The following is an 18,493-nucleotide window of genomic DNA, read 5'->3' as shown; positions in this document are numbered from 1 at the left end:
TCCAGTTTAGAAAACCTATTTCCATATACCCAATTAATAGAGGGGGTCCTCTGTTCTAAAGCCTCATTCATCCCTTGGCCAGAGTGTAGAGCGTCTCTCTCGCCTCTCTCTGGGGGATCTGTCCTGTTAGGCTGTGTTCATATCAGCGTTGCTTTCCGTTGAGGGGCTCCATCGGAGGTTACCTTAGCTTCCGTTTGCATCACCATTGATCTCAATCGTAACGGAAACGTTGCTAAAAGTTTCCGTTTGTCACCGTTGGGAATGGGTTCCGTTGTTTTGATGGAATCAATAGTTCAGTTGACTGCGACGTAACCCCTCAACGGAAATCAACGCTGATGTGAACAGGCCCTTACACAGACAACCCATTGATTTTAATGGGCACTGTAGATTACTACATAACTGTAGCTGATCTAAACAATGGGGGTATTTATGAAATAAAAACCCGTCGTAGAAATGTCGCAACAATTTTCCATTTTTACACTGCCTGGTTTCAAAAAGTGGACAATGCTTATCATTTACGCCAGGAAAAAAACTTATATTTCTGATCCAGATTTGACTTTCTGGCGCACGGACGGCCAGAGATGTTTATAAAGCGGCTTGTGTCTCTTAATAAATTAGGTGAATATTACTCCAGAGTTTAAAACACTAGTCTCAATAAATTCCCCCCCAAATAAGTACAGGGGTTCTCTGGGCTTAACATCTACACTATCTGATTTTGTACTTGTGACGTGATCTATGTGGCTGGATAGAAGGAGGCGGCCAGAGGATGGAGGGGGGGGGGGGGGGAGGCAGTGTAAAAGGATGGGCAACCACTACCACAAAGAAGAGCTGCAGGATGGAGCAACATTGCGTAGGTATAGTGTGAGGTCCTAATGCCCGCCCTGTGTTAATTGGTGTGTGGCATAAATTCCTTGTCACTACAGTTGAGGTCCTTTACATTGGACCAATCGTGGGACAGTCCTTTTTACCTAGGGCGTAATAAATGGTGCCCATGGATTCTGGATGTTACTGTAACTGCTAAACAGGTGTGTGATATATGAAAAGTGTGTCATATATGCTAAGCATTGTGTTTCTCTTAGGGATAATTCAGTCAAACAAGTGCAAACTCGGACGTGAAAAATGTCTGTTTCTCCCATCCGAGTCTAAACCCGTGCTGGGCCCGTTATCGCTTATCCCTCATAGACTTGAGTCTATTGAGGGATCCGTGAAAACGGACAAATAGGACATGTCCTATTTTTTCACGGGCCCTTCACATGGTCCGTTAAAACAACGGCTGTGTGAACAACCCCATTGAATTGTATGGGTCCGTGTGCTGTTTTTTTAAAGGACAGCACATGGATGTATAATACGCTCGTCTGAATAAGCCCTTAGTGGACTGGCCAAGATGGTTCACATGGCTAGCATCCTGACAGTGAAGGATCCTTCTGAAAGGATCTTCTTCAGTGTGGTCGCTAATTCATCCCCTGACCTACCTTTGGTATCTTCATCTTCAATAGTAGTGTTTGTGCTTTCTGAGGATTCCTGGATAAAAAGAGAAGGAGGAAGAATTGGGTTATTCCAACATAAACCACATGACAAGTGTATTGGGCACCAGAAGACCACCCTAGACCAGAAGGCGTTCTCGTCCTGTCCAGATGAGTCGAAATACCTCTGTATTTTATCTATTGACCACTAGAGGTCACCATTCACCAGGAAAAAAAACTTTTTAGTGGAAAGTATTTTTAATGTATTTTTAGGACAGCACTTCAAAGAGTTATGTTTCCTTCCTTTTCTGAGAACATGAAATCCCAACCCCATCCGGTGCAGTCCTCATTATTTATTTCTCCCACATATCCCAATACCAGCTGCGCCAACTGCACACAGTGCTGTGACTACAAACATAGCTGCTCATTCCTCTGTGAGCCCAAAGTTGTGGATTGACATCGCCCTCTGCTGGGCAAAAAGGCACAGGACAATAAGTCACACGTTCCCTTCAGATATGCCCATCGCCTTATTTTGCTTAGCAAAGAACATGTGCTATAAAATAAGTCAGAGGAGAAAGAAAAGAATGGCCGCTCATACTGGCATAGTACTGTCAACTTTCTAAATGGTCCAGATATTCTCACCTATTTCCTATGAGTAAAGACAAAATTAGGAAACCGTATCTACCTCCTAACGCCCGCTTACTTGCAATATACAAGTAGGTTTGCTATGGTTATGTCCAATGTAAGTAGGTAATATGGTGTAAACCTCAATGTGACCCTAGGAGAGCAGGGTAAAGGGATTTATAAGAGCACCCCTGTAGACGCCAAAGTCGGGTAGGGGAAGTATGGAACGGGCTCACGGGGGGCGATGGTTGCTATGGCTGCCTGGGGGCCTAATGAAGGCCCCCAGGTCCGCCATCTTTGTACACCTACTAAGCCTTGCCTCCGGCAGGACTTAATAGATTCCTGTCAGAATCGCGATATACTGCAATACATTAGTATTGCAGTATATCGTGCAAGCGATCTGATGATCGCTGGTTGAAGTCCCCTAGGGGGACTAATGAAAAAAGTAAAAATTTGTTAAATAAAGTTTTTTTTTATGTAAATAAAGAAAGATAAAGAATTACAAGTTCAAAAAACCCCCCTTTTCCCATTTCCCCCCTAGAGCATAGTAAAAAAGAAATAATTAAACATAATTGGTATCGTCGCGTCCGTAAAGGTCTGAACTATTACAATATATCATTATTTAACCCGCACGGTGAACGCCATAAAAAAAAAAATTTGAAATGCCAGAATGTCTATTTTTTGGTCACCTAATCCCCCACAAAAAATGAAATAAAAAGTGATCAAACTGTCGCATGTACATCAAAATGGTATTATTAAAAACTACAGCTTATCCCGCAAAAAATAAGCCCTCATACCATTTAATCGACGGAAAAAGAAAAAAGTTATGGCTCTCGGACACAAAATACATTTTCTTTTTTACACTTAGGTTTTTACTTGTAAAAGTAGTAAAATATAGAAAAAACTATATCTATTTGGTATCGCTGTAGTCGTATTTACCCGCAGAATAAAGTTAACATGTTGTTTTAATTGCACAGTGAATTCCGTAAAAACGGCACCCAAAAAACCATGTTGGAATTGCTGTTTTTTCCCGTTTTCTAGTACATTATATGGCAAAATAAATGGTGCTACGGAAAACTACAACTTGTCCAGCAAAAATAAAGCTCTCAGTACTACATCGACGGAAAAATAAAGAAGTTATGGCTTTTGGAAGGTGGGGAGGAAAAAACGAAAATGAAAATCTGAAAAAGGGCTGCGGCAGGAAGGGGTTAAAGAGGTTCTGTCACCACATTATAAGTGGCCTATCTTGTACATGATGTGATCGGCGCTGTAATGTAGATTACAGCAGTTTTTTTTATTTAGAAAAACGATCATTTTTTACGGAGTTATGACCTATTTTAGCTTTATGCTAATGAGTTTCTCAATGGACAACTGGGTGTGTTTTACTATATGACCAAGTGGGCGTTGTACAGAGGAGTGTATGACGCTGACAAATCAGTGACCAATCAGCGTCATACACTTCTCTCCATTCATTTACACTGCAGATAGCGATATATCTATATCGCTATTTGCAGTCACATAAACACACTATAACGCTACTAATGAATATACATTACCTCCAGCCAGGACGTCATGTGTATTCATTATCCTGACTACTTCTGTAGCGTCTCTGTGATTTACAATACAGCAGGCGTAGTCTCGCGAGATTACGCTGTAAACTGTCATTCACAGCGAGATCTCGTTGTGCTGTGCTGTAAGTCACACAGACGCTACAGAAGTGGTCAGGAGAATGAATACACATCACGTCCTGGCTGGAGGTAATGTATATTCATTGTCATTACACATGAGTAGCGTTATAGTGTGTTTATGTGACTGCAAATAGCTATATAGATATATCGCTATCTGCAGTGTAAATGAATGGAGAGAAGTGTATGACGCTGATTGGTCACTGATTCGTCAGCGTCATACACTCCTCTGTACAACGCCCACTTGGTCATATAGTAAAACACGCCCAGTTGTCCATTGAGAAACTCATTAGCATAAAGCTAATATAGGTCAAAAATGATGGTTTTTCTAAATAAAAAACACTGCTGTAATCTACATTACAGCGCCGATCACATTATGTACAAGATAGGGCACTTATAATACGGTGACATAGCTTCTTTAAAGAGCTCACTGAATTCCCACGTGGTCCTGTAATAGGACGCCACAGTTGTAACAAGTCAGCTGAAATTTCTTCCTCCCTAGATGATCCACCATCAACTGTGACTGATATTATTATAACGTGGAAGCGTTTAGGAACTGCAGCAACTCAGCCACAAAGTGGAGATCACGTATAATGCATAAAAGTTGCAAATGCTCTACTGACTCCATAACTGCAGAGTACAAACCTCCTCTGTCATTAACATCAGGACAAAAACTGTGCCCCGGGAGCTTCATGACATGGGTTTCCATGGCCGAGCAGCTGCATGCCAGCCTTACATCACCAAGCACAATGCCAAGCGTCAGATGGAGTGGTGTAAAGCTGCCGCCACTGGACTCTGGATCAGTGGAAACATGTTATGTGGAGTGATGAATCACGCTTCTCTATCTGGCAGTCTGATGGACGAGTCTGGGTTTGGTGAATGCCAGGAGAACATTACCTGCCTGACTGCATTGTGCCCACTGTAAAGTTTGGTAGAGGAGGGATAATGCTATGGGGTTGTTTTTCAGGGGTCGGCCTAGGCCCCTTAGTTCCAGTGAAGGGAAATCTTAATTCTTCAGCATACCAAGACATTTTGGACAATTGTAAAGACATGGTGGGGGGGAGTATGATGTGAAATAACTTGATTGGCCGCACAGAGCCCTGACCTCAACCCCATCCATGAATGGCCAAAAATTCCTACGGACACACAAAAATCTTGTAGAAAGTCTTCTCAGAAGAGTGGAAGCTGTTTAAACTGCAATTGGGGGGGGGGGGGCAGCTCCATATTAATGTCAATGGATTTATACTTGGATGTCATCAAAGCTTCTGTAAGTGTAATGTGTAGGTTTCCCAATAATTTTGTCCATATAGTGGTTGATGATTGGATTGTGAAGATTTAGAGGAAGTGTTTGGTATCACACAAGAAGATCTCACGGATTTTATAGAACTGTGGTGTAGACTACTCAAGTGTACCAAGAATAGACATGTCTCACCGATCAATAAGTCAGTGGGGCATCACCCTAACTTATTATACCTATACTATGAATATATTGTGAAGTACAATGTGCCAGTATGAGCAGACCAAAACGCCCTGTAAGCTGATGACAAAATATGGATTTTGAATCCCATTGGTGCAACACTGGACCAAAGGGAGAACATATATTAAGATCCTTCAGCTTATAGGGGGAGTGAAGAAGATTATTGCTCCATTCTGGGACCCAGAGGAACCAGCACTGAATAAGACAAAACATAGACTCACCATCAACTGGACACTGGAACTGGACTTTCTTTTCTGGAAAAACAAGGAGAACAGATAGGAAGGAGAGTGAGACACACAGCCAGCAGCACGGTGACCACAGGGGAAAGCACAGAAGTCTGCACAGTGACCACAAGCAGAAGCCGCATCACAAGACGAAGCCCCAGCAGAATGTAAAATACACAAGGAACATTAAGGGTAACAATTAACAACACAGCCATGTAGCATAGAAAGTGAAGATGCCCAAAATGAAGAGGTGGATAATGGGGTAAAAGCTAAGTGTTTGGTATAGTAATCCCCAGACGTCCCCCTACATGCAGCATTGGTTATGTAGAATTGTCTATTTTGGCCACCAGCAGAGGGGATCAATGTTCCCTATCACCCATTGAACAGCTTGTGCACATAGTCTTCCACAATCCTCACTGCATAATGTGAATAAAACTATTCTGATAAATTCAATGGGTTCGAGCACAAAATCAGTTGGGTGGTTGGATAGGAGATCTACACATCCCGGTTTTGAGCTGAAGGACATGTTGGAAAAGCATATAGAAGCAGAAGCACAGTCAGAGAACAGAGGAGGGATCACAGCGGGGAACATACATTAATAAGGCATCCTAACATTCAGCAGTATGTCAACCTGCACAAAAGTGAGTGACACAAGTAAGAGAAATACATGACCAAGGCTCAGGACAGATCACAGTGACCAAAATCTAACCAGAGAGAGTGGATGGAAGCAGAGAGCAGATGCAGAGTGATGCGCATTCATAGGAACACATACATTTAATATGGTATTGCCTTTAGGCTACATTCGCACGAACGTTGCCAACCTCGGAGGTGAAAAACTGCAGTTTTTCACGTCCGTGGTGCACCCGTGCGGGATGCGTTGTCACGCATCCCCCATAAACTTGAGTCTATGGAGGAATGCGTGAAGCTCAAAAAATAGGACATGTCCTATTTTTTCACGGACCCTTCACACGCTCTGTTGAAACAACGATCGTGTGAACAACCCACTGAAATACATGAGTCCTTTGTTTTAACGGCCGTCACGCGGACATGATACACGCTCGTCTGAATGAGCCCTTAGTGTGGTTGGTGTCTACTTGCTCCTAAGCTGCTTATCATGTAGGTAGTGCAAAGCATGCTGAGATTTGTGGAGCAAGAACATACTGGATTAGTGGCATAGTCTACTTTTTATTTTTGTATTGTTAATAGGGTTCCTGTAGAGATCAAACTTTGCAAGTAAGTAAATTATGTCAAAATTCAGACCCCAAGAGCTGATCTCAGATACCACGGATGAAGGAGGAAGTTCTGTCTTTATCCATAAATTCTGCGATAAGGACGTCCTTTGTACTTTATTCTGTACCACGCACACAGCACTTCTGCAGCCTCTATGGCTATTCTACTGACAAGACACAATCAATGATCTAGCCGGCTTTCCGAATAAGGAGCCCAAATCCATCCAGTCACAACCAGCATAAATAGCAAGGGTGTGACTGTCTATAGTGGGTGCAAAGGTTGCAGTCACACCTGGGCTCAACAGCCACTATGCCACATAATGGCATACCTGTGTGCATTGTTGCCATACTGTGACATCACTGTGTGCAATAAACTTTTCTTGTAACATCACTGTGTTTATTATACCTATTCTGTGGCATCACTGTGTGCATTATCACCATACGGAGACATCACTGTATGCAATAACCCTTTCCTATAATTTGACAGTGTTTATTATTGTATAATGTGTTATTATTGTCTTTACTATCCCTGCAAAAAACGAAATAGCACTGTTTATTATATCTGTATTGTGACATTATAGTATTTAGTATCCTTGTACTGTGACATCACTGTATTTATTATACATGTAAAGTGACATCACCAAGTTTATTATCCGTGTACTGTGACATCACTGTATTTATTATACATGTACAGTGACATTAGTTTATTATTTCTGTACTGTGACATCCCTCTACTGTCACATCACTGTATTTATTAAACTGTGACATCACTCCATTTATTATCCTTGTATTGTGACATTGCTGTGTTTATTATAAGTTTATTGTGACATCACTGTATTTCTTATTTCTGTATTGTAACATAACTGCTTTTACTGTCTCTGTACTGTGACATCCCTGTGTTTATTATCCATGTGATGGGATATTATTGTGTGCATTATATTTTTGAATTTATGTTTTATGACAACTGTAAGAATTATTTCTCTTCAGTGACATCACTGTGTGCCTTTTCAGCAGCGTATGTATATGTGGTGCATAGGTTGCAGTTGCACCTTGGAACATACACATGATGTGACCCTGCGATTTATCTGCCATTATTTTTACCCAATGCAGTGTACCCATAACAGGGGAGTGTATAACTAAAGGCTATAGAGGCCATAGAACCCCTTTCTACCATATGGAAGTCACAGTGCCAGTCATGGATTTTTCCTTGACACAGCAGATTGCTTTCCACTGACGGCTTTTGACACTCAGCTGGTCTGTTGGCTTTGGGTCCCTTCAATACCAGAGAAGGATGCCACCTGGAAATCTTACCTGTATGTACTGCCTCCATACTATTAATCTGACCCCTGACCTTAGAGGTACATTGTTATTCAGCCAATAGGTGGCAGAAGTGGTGTTGACTTATCCTGTCTGTTCTGCACTGCCCGCCTCAAACAACTTCGGCCTGCCGTGAGGATTGTGGAGACAGTTGCAAGGTTAGACCAATTCAATGAAAAGAATTCTCTATACTTTACTATTATGGCCACCAAGACCAGAAAAGGCAGCAGAAATAGGGAAGCGCGCAATGCCCAAATTGAATTTTTCACAAAATATTTGGCTTGATTTTGCCACTTATCTGCTGTCAGCACTGTGCTAATCCACCTTATAGCTAAACAGATCAGTATGTTGAGTCAGTCTGGTTACTAGGGGTAGGATTCCTAGGAGATAAATCCTTTTAAATGAGTTTGTCATTAAATGACCTGCTGTAGAACTGTATGTGGTGCGGTAAAGCAGCAGACGGAGCAGTGTGCAGTGCAGTAAAGCAGCAAATGGAGCACAGCATGTCATACAGTGTGCAGTGCAGGGAAGCGGCAGGTAGGACAGTGTGCAGCAGGAGCGCAGCTGATGACAGGAAACGTTTTTGGTGGGATCCTTTTTGGTCACCTGTCCTTAGAATTCTGATAATCAACAGGTGTTACTTCAGAGCAAACCGAAATCCCCTCATGAAGACCATTATTTACAATGACTTTCCCAGTGCAGAGAAACCTGTGGTGACATCATGGTTCAGTGTTCACCACATATGCAACCAAAGTCTACTGATCCAAGACTCCTCATTGCGCTCAAACGTCCATTGGTTTCTATGGCGCATTTGTTATCCACATACAGTAAAAGCAACGAAATACTAAAATCAAAATAATTACAATCACATAGAACAGTGGTTTATGTGACTCTCCAGCTATTGCAAACTACAACTCCCAGCATGCTCAGACAGCCTAAGGTGTAAAGGGCATGCTAGGAGTTGTACTTTTGCAACCAGCTGGAGAGTCACAGATTGCAGACCACTCATATAGGAGTATCATAACATGTCATAACAATTCAGAGATCTTCAATATCTGGTTAAGGTATTTATTTTAAATGTTTTTTTATATATATATATATATATATATATATATATATATATAAAATGTATTTTCAAAAATCCCAAATTTTGATTATTATTACACAATCTTTTAGTTGGAAGTAAAACTTGATATACTGTGTAAATGAGACCTTATTTACTGTATATTGATTGAACAAGCTGAATAGCCCTCTCCATCCCAAGCCTACAAGGGGCTTTAACTGATGCTACATTGGAGCTGCTTTTAAGAAGTGCTTAAAGTGGATTTGCCATATCGCCCATCTGAGTGCAGCATAGGATTGTGGGAGAGATGTTGAGCTTGCGGATATATAGATTTGATTAAATATTTTCATATAAACAGCGGTAAATGCTGCCAGGACTCATAGAGAAAGCCTGTGAGTCCTGCTTCTCCCTCCCACACACAGTGATTGACAGCTCAGTCTGTATACAAACTCATAGAGGAAAAACTATCAATCAGCAGTGTGTGGGCGGGGGAAGCAGGACTCACAGGCTTTCTCTATGAGTCCTGGCAGCAATTACAGATTTTTGAATGAAATCATAGAAGACTATATATCCCCGAGCTCAGCATTTCCTCCTCTATCCTGTGCTAACCTCAGATAGGAAACCTGACAGATATGTTTTAAATAGCAATCTCCCATTATCAGAATAGAGCCAGTAAGCTACTGATAATTTCTGGAGACTACAGATGATTTTATAAATAGTGTTTATTCCAGGTCCCATTTACAGAATATATTTTGCCATAAACTGAATACTGTAGTGGTCAGATGCATTCTCAAATTTTATCATCAGTAATGCTGTGTGTTCAATTCATTCTTAAAGGTACCAGGAGCAATTCCAAGAATAACATTATATTAGGTAATTGCTACTTAAACAATGTTCTGGTATTTTCTGAAAAAATGCTTCAAGGGAACGCTTTACTTTTAGTGGCTTTAAAGGAATTGTTCATTTGGAAGTGCCTCTCTCTTCTTGGTTCTTCAACAATTTCACTGTGCTACTACTATATACCTGATGGCTCCTATTATTCCTCCTTAGTCATATGTTTGTAGAGCAGGATCCTGCCATCTTTGGGATTCTCTCAGATATAGATGAGATGTATATCCCAGAAGCTCCAAATATGCCTGTCCAATCAGATTCCACATTCAATAAAATCTCTTTAACCTTTCGCTATAGCACTACTTCCCAACCTGTGGCTCTCAAGCTGTGGCAAAACTAAAACTCCCATCATGTTAGTGCCTGCTGGGAGTTGTAGTTTTGCCACAGCTGGAAAGACACAGGTTGGCAAACACTGTTCTATAGTATTAGCTATAGACATAAAGTATATACTTAACCTGGTGTCAATTATTTCAATCACTTATAGTAGTTTGCAGCAAAATTCAACAACTAAAAACAGCATAAAACGAATAAAAAAAGGAAGAAATTATAAAAAAAAAAATGCAAAACTGAATATTTTTTCTATGAACATGCATATTGCAGGCAGCATTTGTATTCTTTGTAAGCAGAGGAAGTGCAACATATGGTGGGTGTACAGTCCTGAGCTGTAGAGCTAAACACAACCCTCTTATTAAAGCTGCAGTCTACAATCTAACCAACACTGAAAGGCGTATAATGGTAATGACAATGAAATGACTGCCTTCTGTAATTATCACATCAGTGTCACTCTGGAAGATATTTGTTGACACCTATGAATCTGTTGCAAATGTTACAACAATTTATAATTATAAAAGTATAAAAAAAAGGAACAAATACCTCAATGGTGAAACATGTCCACTAAATGTTAATGCCAGTATATACTATATATTGCTAAAGTTATGAATACAAGTTTTGCAATAAAAAGTCTATTAAACAGGTTTACTCATGAAGATAACCCCTTTAGCGATAGAAGCCGCATGGCGATTAGTTGTCTCTGACTATATATTTTCCCTGCAGCGGCCACTGCAGGAGAAATGTTGTAGTACATGTTGTACATTCAAATGAATCGCTGACAATGGGCAGGCTTGGGGCGTCAGAGCTGGAGCCACTCTCCATTCTTGCTCATAGAGGGGAGACCGAGCAGGGGACCCACCTCTATGATGTCTAAATGCCTATCCTTAGCATAGGACATCAATATTTAATCTGTGAGAATCCGACCTCCTGAACCAATGCCAATCAGCACAATGAATGGGCCACAGCACTCCTACCAGCACCAAGTCCCCTTCATTGTTTACACAGACACAGTGGCTCATCCGTAGAAATGGCTTTGCCTGGTGCCGTAGCTTGTCCAATTGAGTCCTATTCAAGTAAATGGGACGATCTGCAGTACCAGGCAAAGATGCCCGCATGGAAGAGTCGCTGTGCCTGTGTAAACAATAAAGGCTAAGTGGTAGCTGCAGGACCGCTGCGGCCCCTTCATTGGGGGTGTTCAGGAAGGGTCCTAGGGGTCAGACTCTTATTGTTCAAACATTGATACAAGAAGTCCTATCCTGGGAAGTAGATGAGCACCACTCACAGTTACTCTCAATCCAAGACACCTATAAGTCTTGTGAGAATGTGGCTTGGTAGGAGCCCCATTCTTGATATTACCCAAGTACCCTGTATACAAATTCTTTCTCCTTTCAATGATTTTTTTAAAGCTTGTGAATAATTAGTGAAAGGCAATATAACAAAGATGATAGGAGTAAAATGTAAAATAGGTTATAGTCCTTAGAGCAATATCTGATACATTAGATATTTGCCAGCAGATTATTTACATCTTTACATCAATGTACTGTATAGCAGTGGTGTAACTACCACTGTAGCAGCCATATCGGCTGCTACGGGGCCCGCAGCATGGTGGGCCTGTGCTGCTAGCCACCACGGCCCCCCCATGCCCGGAGGCGCCCCTAACGGCCACTATGGCTGCTACAGTGGTAGAGATGCCAGTCATGCCACATTCAATAGTGTCTGCGTACTTTGGACGCTGATGCTATTAAACACTATGGCAGAGGTACTGTAACAATGGCGTAGCTCTATGGGTCGAATACAGTCAAAATTGCGACCGGGCTCCTAAGCCCCACAGGGCCCCCGTAGACAGACAGCGCTGGTCCTTCTTCGTGAATGCTGGAGCAAGGAGCTGACGGCCCCATGCTCCAGCATTCCCTTTGCCGTGAGCGGCTCGGCGCAGGCAGGCGCGATGTAGTGACTACATCGCGCCTGTCTGCGCTGAGTGACACCGCACAGACTGGAGGAGAAGGATCCACAACCCGTCGGGGGAATGGTGATAGGTAAGTAATTTTGTTATTATTTTTCTATTAGGCACTATGGGGCATTATACTTGGTAGGGAAGGGGGGCTGATATGGTGGCAGCTATAGGAGCATTTTACTATATGAGGGGCATTGTACTGTGGGGACAGCTATGGGGGGCATTATACTGTGTGGGGGCAGCTATGGGGGAAATTATACTGTGGGGACATTATACTGTGGGGGCATTATACTACGTGGGCAGCTATGATGGGGCATTATACTGTGTCGGGAATTATACTGTGAGGGAAGCTATGGGGGGCATTATACTGTGTGGGCAGCTATTGGGGCATTATACTGCGTGGGGCATTATGCTGTGGGGGCTGCTATGGGGGCAACATACTGTGGGGGCAGCTATGGGAGGCATTATACTGTGTGGAGGCTGCTATAGGGAGCATTATACAGTGGGGGCAGCTAAGGGGGTATTATGCTGCATGGGGCAGTTATGCGGCATTATGCTGTATGGGGGAATTTGTTTGGGCATTGTACTGCATGGGGGCATCTGTGTGGGCGTTATACTGTATGGGGCATCTGTGCGGGCATTATACTGTTTGGGGCATCTGTGTGGGCATTATACTGTATGGGGCATCTCTGTTGGCATTATATTGTATGGGGCATCTATGTGGGCATTATACTGTATGGGGCATCTGTGTGGGCATTATACTGTATGGGGGCATTATTCTGTATGGTGGCAGCTATGGGGGCATTATACTGTGTGGGAGGCACTATGGGAGCATGATACTGTGTGGGCTGAACCGGGTGTGTATGGGCAGGGATTTGGTGGGATTAGAGGCGTGGCTTAAAATAAAAAAATTGCCGCTGCACGCCACATCGTTTGTCCCTCTTTGTGATACTTCAAAGTATAGCACTGTCTACATGGAGGGCTGTATAGCACTGTTTGGGGAGGCTATATAGCCATGTCTACAAGGGGCACTGTATAGCACTGTCTACAGGGGGGGGCTGTATAGCACTGTCTACAGGGGGGGGGGCAGTATAGCACTGTCTACAGGGGCTGTATAGCACTGTCCACAGGAAGGGGCACTATCTACAAGGGCGGGCTGTGTGTGGCACCCTGGGAAGGGGGGCCCAGTCAAAAGTTTGCTATGGGGCCCAGTGTTTCCTAGTTACGCCCCTGCTGTATAGGACCACTTATCACCACCACTTGTCTCTTTCATCTATTAAAATAACATCTCCTGGGTCAGTGTAAAATAGTATATTTGATGATTTAAGGTGCCCTCTAGTGGTCAGAGAGCTATTTAATTTACACTGAAATAAAATTATTGCATAATGTCCTTATCTAAAGATATGATATGTGTGTGCAGACCCAGCAAACGACAAAATAAGTAACAGAATATTTAAAAAATAAAAATAAAAAGCTAAACAAAACACACAAGCTATATTAAACCACAAGCCATAAATAAATGAGATGTCTTGTAAATTTGTCACACTGCTTTGAGGTCAACGCTATTTATGTAGGGATAATAATTACCTATTAGATGACTGCAGCTAGGTATAAATAACATAACAGCATAGCGCAATACGTCCCCAGATCTAATCAAGAATCTATTACCATTTTATCCCAAGTACTAATGTGATAATTTGATATTCAATATTTTAATTTATATTTCAGTGGACAAAATTAAGGTATGCGATAGGGTCACTTAGCCTAAAGGTTCTTTTACATAAGCCAATGATCAGGCAGACAAGTGCTCATAGAACGCTCATTGCTGATAATGGCCCTGTGTGAACAGGGAAGCGATCAGCAGATGAACGAGCAGCTGCTGGTAGTATCATTTAATAAAACTGATATATTATCGTTGTCAGCAGCACATCTCCCTGTGTAAACAGGGAGACGCGCTGCTAACATGATAATAATATATGTGGACGAGCGATCGGAGTAACGATCGCTCGTCCCCATCCATTGCTCCTTGTGACAGGAGTAAACGAGCGCTCGTTGATCAGCGTTCGTTGCACCGGCCAAAATTGCCCAGTGTAATAGAACCTTAAGAAACATAAACTATTAATGAAGTTCTAAAAGCTACACATCAAAGTTCCCCTGCCTCAACAAATGTTAGTACATAGCATGTTAAATTAACAGCTGCTGTAAAATTTATTCAACCTACATATACAGAGTAACAACCTAAAAGCACAAAAAGCACAAGGAACATAACACCCTAATAAAATATAAGGATATAAGTCTACCACGTATCATCAAAAAATATAAATCTTTATTGATAATAAATAACAGTACACCATAATATACAAAGCATTTATAACTGGACAAAAATGGCCAGGTAGCCAGATGAATACTATAGGTACGTGAAAATAAATAATGAGATGTGCAAAAGGCCAGACATAAATACAACACTGATCAAGCACTGGTTAACTAAAGTGACTAAATCATCAAAATAAATAACTGTACCTAAAGACATGGTAGAGGGAGGAGGGCACGTCAAGAGATGTGGCACAGAAAAAACGCCTCGACGTGCGTTTCGCCTACGCCCGGCTTCGTCAGGAGGCTGACGACACTAAAAAGTCGGGGGTTTAAATAGAGGTGAATATTAGTCTTGTGCTTCCCAGCACCTCTATTTAAACCCCTGACTTTTTAGTATCGTTAGCCCCCTAACGAAGCCGGTCGTAGGCGAAACGCGCGTCGAGGTGTTTTTTCTGTGCCACATCTCCTGACGTTTCCTCCTCCCTCTACCATGTCTTTAGGTACGGTTATTTATTTTGATAATTTACTTCACTTTAGTTAACCAGTGCTTGATCAGCGTTGTATTTATGTCTGGCCTTTTGCACATCTCATTATTTATTTTCACGTACCTATAGTATTCATCTGGCTACCTGGCCATTTTTGTCCAGTTATAAATGCTTTGTATATTATGGTGAAGTAGAGTATGGGACGTTTAGTTGAGATGGGTTGTTCTGTTTACCCCTGGGTATTATTACATCTATACCACACTGATGCTGCTCTCCATATATGACCTGTTTTTTATTCAGTGTATCTATATACATCTATGTGTTACCATGTACTGTTATTTATTATCAATAAAGATTCATATTTTTTGACGATACGTGGTAGGCTTACATCCTTATATTTCATTAGAATGTTATGTTCCCTCTGCTTTTTGTGCTTTTAGGTTGTTATACAGTTCAGTGGGTACTCCCTTGTTCTTTTGTTTGAGTTTTTTTGTAGGTTTACATATACAGAGTAGCCAGTACCAATTTTACATGTAATACATGCTGCCATTTACAGGGGTCATCAGCAATTGCCATTATTTTCACTTGCTTATCATCTATATTAGTCGGCTGTTGTGGCTGCAACACCTTAGCACCCATCATGTATAACATTCATGATAACACAGGCTGATAGGCTGGTTTCAGTTTTTGTAGCATTAAAGGGGTTGTTCAGTTCAGAAAACCCATTTTCATTTAGCCTATTAGGGAATTCGGAGTTAATATAGGGGGGTACCCTGATCAGCATCCTCATCTCTTGGCCAAAGAGGAGAGCAGTTACAAAGATCGTCTCTCGCTAAGGAGGACCTATGCTGCATTACACAGACATCCCATTGATATGAATGGGCACTGTGTAATACTTCATTTCCCCTGTGGTGGCACTGCAGGGAAATAGAACACTTCGAGATTTCTCCACAGATTACAGTTGACTGCTGGGGATCCCAGCAGGGGCACGCTTTGTGGTCTACTTATTGTTAAGAAACCTTTCTAACAAGTAGAGATTGTCTTTTTCGAGGCAATAAGTAAGGTCTATTATTAATGGAGCTGTCCTTATCATGGATTATTGACAATTTGTGTGAACTAGCCAAATGGGAAAGTCCTACATATACTTCTTCCTGAACACAAGTACCAGGTTTAACCAGAAGAACATTGACTCAGTGTTAGACCTCAATGTTTGAGGTACATGGCGTTTTTCTTGTTAATTGCTTTGTGTGTAAAGTGGCCAAGGACGATAAACGAAAAAGAAAAACTTCTAATTTGCTAATTTAAATGGGCCATACAGTCATTGTGATATATTTTCCAATATGATCCCAATATACAATCATGTCTTAGTCAGTGACCCGGAAATCATAGGCCACGCTTGCTTCACAACAAGCCAGCTTTTTACGTCTATAGCTCGTAGAATAGCTGGTATCTGTACACATATGGATGGGATATCATCTATTACCCATGGTCTAATAAAGGAACATTAGTAGACCCTCAAGGAGTTCCAAGTCATCTAGGCACTCCCTCGTAGGTCAAGCTCTTATATAGTTCTTAGGCAAATCCATGGTGACAACTCAATGACATCAAAACATCAAAAAATTATATAAATGTCGATATTATTTATATTTACCCATAAGCTTAAAACACATCACTTGATATAAACCATCAAAGCTATAATAAAAATAAAATAAAGTTAGTAATTGGGAACTTGGTTTAATAGATGGTTAGCCCTTACCTTAACCCCATCGTTCTTCTTGTTACTGCCACTCTTGCCTCCTAGGAAGAGAAAGTAGGCGGTAAGAAGGCCCAGGCCAGGTGCCACGAGGATGCAGAAGATCAGGAGAAGCATAATGAGTTGTGCTTTGTTTTCAGGTATTGAGATTCTGATAACTACTGACATCTAGTAGACGTTCAACTTATAGATGTTTAGAATTCTGAGATCTACTTTCTGTTATCTACATGAACATCAGGACATGGTCCTGATCACTTCTGACTAGACAACGCTATTAGATACTATGCTAGTTCCTCTATGGTAATCACATTCCCGTGTCATAAACCTTCTGCCTCTACTCAACTCTCGGGCTCCTTCCCCTTGAGTCTTTGAAACTTGTAAGACACAGTTCTGCTCTGCTGGAGAGGAGGCACATCTCTATGGGCTGTTTTGTTTCTATATTTCCAGTCCCTGAACGCCCAGCCTCCTGCCTCTTCACTAATAATAGCCCTATAATGCTGTGGTCAAGTATCCCACAAAGACAGCTGCACAAGTGCATGATAAGCAGTTGTCCATCTATATCTTTCACTACCTCATACAAGTTTCATGGACCATTTCGAAAAGGAATTCCTCACAGGGAAGAGGACAGACAACAGGAATTTCGGAATCAGGAAGTATTGTGTTAACCTCTGGCTCCTGTCTTCCGTAGAGGGGACTAAACCTGAAGTAGATTTTTATGTATAATAGTAAAATTACTTATTTGGTCTTTTTGTTGTCAACCGAGCAGCTTTTAAATAAATCTTGTGTCTGTTTAGACTTTAACATGTCTACACTTGTGACCTGCAAGTAAACCAGCTCGAATATATAGTTAGTACATATATTATTTATAGGAATACTTTTACATTTGTAGTACAGGATAGAGTTATGTAAACATGTTATATATATATATATATATATATATATATATATATATATATATATATATATATAGTATTCAAATTCTATGCTATGAAGAGTTTCCTATTTCATCCTAATTTTGAGAAATTTCAGAGCCAAAGGGGAATCAGCATTCTTTCCAAAATATAAAATTAAAATTTCTGTAAAAAGTTGACTGGAAAATAATATATGAATGACTCAACCATTTATGGAATCAATTAAAACAATTAAACTTTATGTGGTGTGGTAAAGATATGAGTGTTAGTGTATGTTCACACGGCTTATTTTCGGACGTTTTTCGGGCCGTAAACGGACGAAAGACGGACGAAAAATAGAAAGCAGAACATCTCCAAACATCTGCCAATTGATTTCAATGGGAAAAACGGCGATCTGTTCCGACGGTGCGCTTTTTTACGCGGCCGTTTTTCAAAACGGCCGCATAAAAAAACACCTGCGAAAAAGAAGCGCATGTCACTTCTTGAGCCGTTTTTGGAGCCGTTTTTAATTGAATTGAAAAAACGCAGCAAAAAACACGAATTTGCTTAAAAAACTGCTGAAAATCAGTAGATGTTTTCCCTTGAAAACAATTCCGTATTTTCAGATGTTTTTTGCTAAGCGTGTGAACATACCCTTATAGATGCATTACAAATAAGCGAAAGTGTCATCTACCCGACATAAGTGTGTATAAAGCCTGAGACAGAGCCCCTGCAGCTATGTACTATGGAGCTGTAGGGACTCTATGTGCCGCCATATGGTGCTTCCGCAATTTG

The 18,493-nt window shown here is 41.3% G+C and overlaps 1 protein-coding gene across 2 annotated transcripts in view; it reads right to left on the bottom strand.

Moving 5' to 3' along the window:
- The window catches only part of CAMK2A (calcium/calmodulin dependent protein kinase II alpha), a 164,849-nt gene that overhangs the window by 14,464 nt on the left and 131,892 nt on the right, over positions 1 to 18,493 (bottom strand). Inside the window, exons 13-15 of one of the 2 annotated variants that reach the window (XM_075856171.1) lie at positions 16,812 to 16,852; positions 5,471 to 5,503; positions 1,473 to 1,521 (exon numbers count right to left, since the gene is read on the bottom strand). In XM_075856171.1, coding sequence (XP_075712286.1) covers positions 1,473 to 1,521; positions 5,471 to 5,503; positions 16,812 to 16,852 — 123 coding nt within the window. The remainder of the gene's footprint in view (positions 1 to 1,472; positions 1,522 to 5,470; positions 5,504 to 16,811; positions 16,853 to 18,493) is intronic. The other variant, XM_075856172.1, reaches the window with a different exon arrangement.

Source organism: Rhinoderma darwinii, chromosome 3 (genome assembly GCF_050947455.1).
Source record: "Rhinoderma darwinii isolate aRhiDar2 chromosome 3, aRhiDar2.hap1, whole genome shotgun sequence".
NCBI classification, from domain to species: domain Eukaryota; kingdom Metazoa; phylum Chordata; class Amphibia; order Anura; family Rhinodermatidae; genus Rhinoderma; species Rhinoderma darwinii.
Note: the sequence above shows the minus strand (reverse complement) of the source record. Positions and strands in the feature narration are given on the sequence as shown.